A 5780-nucleotide genomic window follows, 5' to 3' on the forward strand; every position below is an offset into this window, starting at 1 on the left:
GGGGGGAAAAATGTATTTTTTAACAAACTGGAAAACATGTTTCTATTACAACACACACACACACACACGTGGCCTGTGGGGAAAGGGGAAGTGGAGGGGGGGGGGGGCTATTTACAGGTAGGTCCGGTCCGTTTTTAAAGGGGCGTTTTTTATTTTTTTATATATTATTTTTATTTTTTAAATTTTTTATTTTTTTATTTTTTATTTTTTTATATATATTTTTTATATATTTTTTTTAATTTTTTTTTTTTTTTGGGGGGGGGGTTTGTGTTTAGTCTAACTGGACCCGGGATTGGGAGGGCTCGTCTCTGCGTTGAGCCGGGAGCTCCAAAGGTTCCACGTTTCCTCCCCAAATTTTAGAGGCTGGGTGTTTTTTTTTTGGATGAGGTCCTTGAGGAGGGGACGGGCTAGCGCCGGTAGGTGGGGGAATTCCTGTTTGATCATGTCGTTGAGGGTGGCTAGCTTTTCCTGGTCCTCACGGGAGAGTTGTAGGGCGGAGGACAGGAGGGGCATGTAGATTGTGGCTGCTGGGAATTTTTCCTGGGCCAGCTTGTATAAGCGGCGGAGGGTCTTCCGAATGGTGTCGACTGTGGTCGAGGACGACCAGTGGTGTGTGCCGAAGGTGAGTACCACCTTCCTGGTTTCGGGGAGGGAATTCGGGATTTTAGAGAGAATCTCGATGCCATCGTATATGGATGCTCCCAGGAAGGAGTCAACCTGTATTCTAAAGTCTTGGATCATAGATAGGGAAGCCAGGCTGGAATCGCCCAGGATGAGAACTGGGCAGCTGGGGTGGACTCTCCAGAGGGATTTGGGATTCTTGATGCTGTATCCGTGGGAGGTAAATTTGTCATTGTATTGTGTGACTGAGGTTTGGGGCTTGGGGAGGGTCTTTGGGGGGTCCGGATTGCGGGGTCCCGTTCTAGCGTCGAGAAGTTGGTTGGGGGTGCCGGGGGTTTCGTTGGTCTGGGGCGTGGTGTGGTGTTCACCCTGGTTAGGATCGGAGGAGTCCCGGGTCGAGGATGGGTCCTCCAGTGTGTCTGATGTAGTGGTCGGGGGTGTAAGAACACAGCTGATGGGTAGAGGTGTTTGTGGAAATTGTGGGGGTCTACCCGTCGGTTTTTCCAGGGGCTTGGGGAGGGTCTTTGGGGGTTCCGGATTGCGGGGTCCCGTTCTAGCGTCGAGAAGTTGGTTGGGGGTGCCGGGTGTTTCGTTGGTCTGGGGCGTGGTGTGGTGTTCACCCTGGTTAGGGTCAGAGGAGTCCCGGGTCGAGGATGGGTCCTCCAGTGTGTCTGATGTAGTGGTCGGGGGTGTAAGAACACAGCTGATGGGTAGAGGTGGTTGTGGAAATTGTGGGGGTCTACCCGTCGGTTTTTCCAGATACGGTACTCTTGTGGGGGTTGGCGTGGGTGAGGTCCCTGAGGGTGGTGTGGGGGTTGTAGTTTCATCAATCCGGTCTGTCCCTAGGTTATTTTTTGGTGAGTGACTTAGGGTTCTGGTGGTGTGTCGTCTCGGGTTTCTGAAGGATTCCGGGAGGGAAGCGTGCACGGCCGAGGTCAGGTTGGGCCTGGGGGATTTGTTGAGGGCCCTGTTGGTCCTGGCACAGGCTTCCTGCCAGGCCAGATCGGGGTATGGGCAAGACAAAGTGGAGAGGTGGGTACGGAGTTCTTTGATTTTGGTCTTGTAGTGCTTCTCCAGGATTACGTAGCCCTTCTGGAGCCAGGCCTCAGAGGCCTGGTTGAGGGCTTGGGTTGTGGCCGGGGAAGGGTTCGTGGGTAGGAGGATTGCGTTGATCTGGGAGATTCGATTTGTGTGGCCCTCCGGTGGGAGGTCCAGGCGAGTAAAGGCCGTGATTTCGTCCAGATGGTGGGTAGCCTGGAGCAGCTCGGATAAGGTCGTGATGGCTGTTTCCGTGGGGTCCCCGGTTCCGAGGCTGAGTGCTGGGGAAGAAGTACCGGTGGTGGAGGTGATTCGCTGTCTGTCTTGGCTCGTGTTTTCCGGTTCCAGGGGGTAGGGTCTGGGTCTGTGGGTGTGCCGTCGTGTTGGGCGTGGTCTTGGAGGTCCGTGGTCAGTGTGGGTTCGACTGTGGGTGTGGGTGGTGGGGGCCTTTGGTAGGTTTAGCCCCATGGGCGGTCGGGGGACATTTTGGCGTGTAGGGGGGGAGGAGGAGCGGTAGGTTTGCCGGTCATTCCGGTCGTGTTTGGGGGGATATGGGGCCGGGCGGTGGTCTCTGTGGAGACGTGCACGTGGGGCACGAGGGTCCAAGCATCGCCCGTGGGTGTCGTGGCGGGAGGGTTTGCGGTCCATGGTCTGGGGTAGAGGGGAAAAGAGGGAAGAGGTTGAGGAGTAGGTTTAAGTATATGGTCCGAGTTTGTCCTGTGTAGGGGTAAGTATGTGTGAGTGTGTGCGTGTGTGCGCGTGTGTGCGTGTGTGTGTGTGTGTGTGTGTGTGTGCCCGTGGTGTGTTCATTTTATTGTGTTTTACGTGTGTATTTGTTTAGGTGACAAGGAGTTGGAGGGGAAGGTGGTCAGTGCCCTGAAGAATACTCACAGAGGAGTAGGTTTAGGTATATGGTCCGAGTTTGTCCTGTGTCGGGGTAAGTATGTGTGTGTGTGCGTTTGTGCGTTTGTGCGTGCGTGCGAATATATTTAGTGAGGACCAATTATATGAAGTTAGGTTGAAAATGGGTGAAGTCGGCCTTATTTCTTCCCAATTTTTAAATAGACCCTATCATTTTAATTATTTTATCTTTTTTGATTTGACCGTCACACCCATTTATATGCAAATGTACTGAAATCCAAGATGCTTTATGATAATCTTTGCCCATTACTTTTGCTTTTCCAGATGTTACTGTAGACAGAGAGAAGGTTTTCTCAGAGAGACCAGACATGCAGCACAAGTCATGCAGGTGTAAAGGTAAGACAGCGTCACATTGTAAGTTCACTATCTGGTTGAGCCATCATAGCATGCCAGATATGCATTTGTTATATTGTTGTTGGTTCTATCGCGGTTTGTCATGGGGGGAATTGTGTATATATATATGGGTTTTGGTGTTTTAATAATTTGGTGTTTTAATAATTTCGGTTTAGTAGTGAAAGTATGGCTATGTTACGTGTGTTTTGGGGAGTTTTTGTGTTTCAATAGGGTTTGTAAGGGTTTAAATGATGTAGAAAGAGCAGGTCAGAAGCCGGTTGGCTCTGATGGGTCAGGTGGTTCTGATCGTCAGGTTAGAGTGGCAGACATATCGTTCCAATCCATGCAGTCAGTATCGGGTGCTTCTCGTAGTGTGTTCCTCTGAAGGTGGGTGCTGTGGAGTGGTGGGGGGGGGGGGTTTTGGGGGGGAAGAATGTGATACGAAATATGATGGTGTGGTGAGGTGCAGTGTGTTGTGTCTTGCGTGTGAGTCTTGTGTGTGTGGGTGAAAACGCATGTTTTCTTATAGGTCCAGTGTGAATCAATTATAATGTTTAGGGTTGGGGGGGGGGGGGGGTTAGTAGTGCTGTAATGTGATGTGTCACGGTGTGTCTGGGCATGGTTTGATGTATTTTTTTTTATCGTTTTCGTACGTGTCAGCCTGTATTATGACATTCCTTTAAAACTTCTAACATGTTTGATAGTGTAGCGGTTAGTGCTGGTGGCTCTAAGGATTTTTGCCTCTTACCAAATGCAAATCGTAAGGCAGGTTCAAATCCGGGAGGGGACAGAGGTGGTCGTTTAATGATTTGACTGCAGCGTCTCTGCATTGGCTTTTGTTTTGCTTAAAAGTACATTTTATATAAGTAATATGTATAAATAATGTAAATATAAATAGATAATTAGATGTAAATGCAAGCAAGCTGTGACCCTTGTATGGAATGTTATGTGTCTGTCATTCAATATGAGTTTTTATAAGAGGCTTAATAACTTTTATTCTCAATTTACCATATTGTTAAATGGTGCAGATCAGCTATTTTTGTAGTGTAGTATCATATAAATCAAATATATCTAGTGAAACTAACACATATCATAACAACTTACAAGAGCTTTCACACATCTATCTGTCTCTCTGAAGGTCAAAGGAAAAGGTTGACAAAATGGCTGCTGGGCCTTTTATAGTGAAGGCTAAGGCCCCCTAGGTGCCCAGGAAACTGCCTGATCTAAATAACCTAACCTAGACTCAACACATCACGGAGCACCACCTAGTGGCGGAAGGGGGAAATTCTGCACAGCCATCGTTACCCCTACACACTCCTTGCCTGCCAAACCACAACCTTCAGGACCCCCGGACCTCCACGGACCCCCAGGGACCCCCAGGGCAACTGGTAAAAAATGTACCTAGCCCAACCTCACCCTCCCCTGCCCCTTCTTTGTATATACTGTTTGTTTAGACTTACTGTCTTATTTTTTGTTTTTCTTTACATATCTACTGCATAGTACTGTGTTCTATTTGTCTGTCATTCAATATTATATGAGATACTTCAATGGTTTCCAGTGGAAATAAGCTTAGTCTTTTCATGGATCTCCTTTTAGTAGACCTTGTACCAGTGAACTGTACCCTCATGAAACTGTACCTTTTCCTATGCAAACTTCTAATAAAGTCTTCAATCAATCAATCAATCAATCAATCAATCAATCAAACCACTGGCTCACAGCAAGCCACATTTTTGTGACCCAAATCATGTTGCCATTTATGTCATGTTATTGTGAGTGTGTGTGCAAAGTTTGCCATGGATCGGGGCAACGGTGGCGGAGATATCATTAGGGGAAAAGTGTGACCTATATCAGTGTATCATATATTAGTGAACAGCACCCCCAAGTGGACGAAAATGGTTGGAAGTATAATATACTTCAAACCATCTTCCAGAGCTGTTAAACACATATATTATATGTGTTTAGCAACTCTTTGATCTCTGTACAGATAATTAGATCATACCTGGAAGAGCCATTTTCTGATTTTATTAGAAAAATATTAATTTAGCTATTTAAAACAAATTTCCACTCCACAATACTGTACTTCATACTGGTTATGCATATAGTACGTAGCCCAAGGAATGTTTTTCCTGCAAAACAAATGTTTGTATTGGATTCAGAAGCCCAAAGAACACCTACTTTGACCCCTCACATGCTACTTAAATTAGATTTATTTTTGTTATTATTTTACTCTATAGCAAAGTCTGAGAGTCCAACTTTGATTGGCTCCCACAAGTTTCCAAAGACAAATCTGCGATGTCCCTATAGACAAAAATGTTCCATATGGCATCTTATAACTGTGTGCCAAATGTCATGCTTCTTTCATAAAGTGCACGATTCCATCCAAATACTGCCCGAAACGCCTGGACAATAGAGTGTTAAATTCAGTTGGTTTTGGTTGACCAATGAGAGAGACACACACATATTGATAAACACATGATGATCATATATTGGTCAATACTTCAGTTAGGCTATTATCATGGGCACCACCCACTAATTTGGTCTGACCTATTCCACCTGGACACCAACTCATTAGGTTTGACCAATTCCACCTGGCATTAACCTTCTGTGCTTCTGAGAGGATTTGTCAGTTGTAGTGCAAACCGAATCATCTTTATCAAACTTTTCAATGCTTTAACTGGTACCAATACATTTCACTACTACTACTGTTAAGTTTTGTCATGGCACCAAAGAAAAAAAAGGGGTAAGTTAAGCTTTGACTAATACTGAATTGATGTATTATTTGATTCTAAACTTTCCTGGACAATTTAATTTAAACATAACATGAGGGTTTCCTGCAGCACTTTACAGGCCAGGCGCCCCGCCCGGCC

At 46.2% G+C, this 5780-nt stretch overlaps 1 protein-coding gene across 1 annotated transcript; it reads right to left on the reverse strand.

The window, feature by feature from the left end:
- Positions 1-276: 276 nt before the first annotated feature.
- On the reverse strand, positions 277-4042 carry LOC308289445 (uncharacterized protein; the record flags this gene model as incomplete). Its single annotated transcript, XM_080731134.1, has 2 exons — positions 4018-4042; positions 277-2310 (listed from the first exon to the last, which is right to left on the reverse strand). Exon 2 carries the CDS (start codon positions 2305-2307, stop codon positions 277-279), a length of 2031 nt encoding a protein of 676 aa, XP_080587260.1. The 5' UTR covers positions 2308-2310; positions 4018-4042.
- Between the last annotated feature and the right edge of the window lie 1738 nt (positions 4043-5780).

The sequence above is a fragment of the Nannobrachium achirus genome, assembly GCF_963921795.1.
Source record: "Nannobrachium achirus genome assembly, chromosome: 8".
Classification (NCBI taxonomy): domain Eukaryota; kingdom Metazoa; phylum Chordata; class Actinopteri; order Myctophiformes; family Myctophidae; genus Nannobrachium; species Nannobrachium achirus.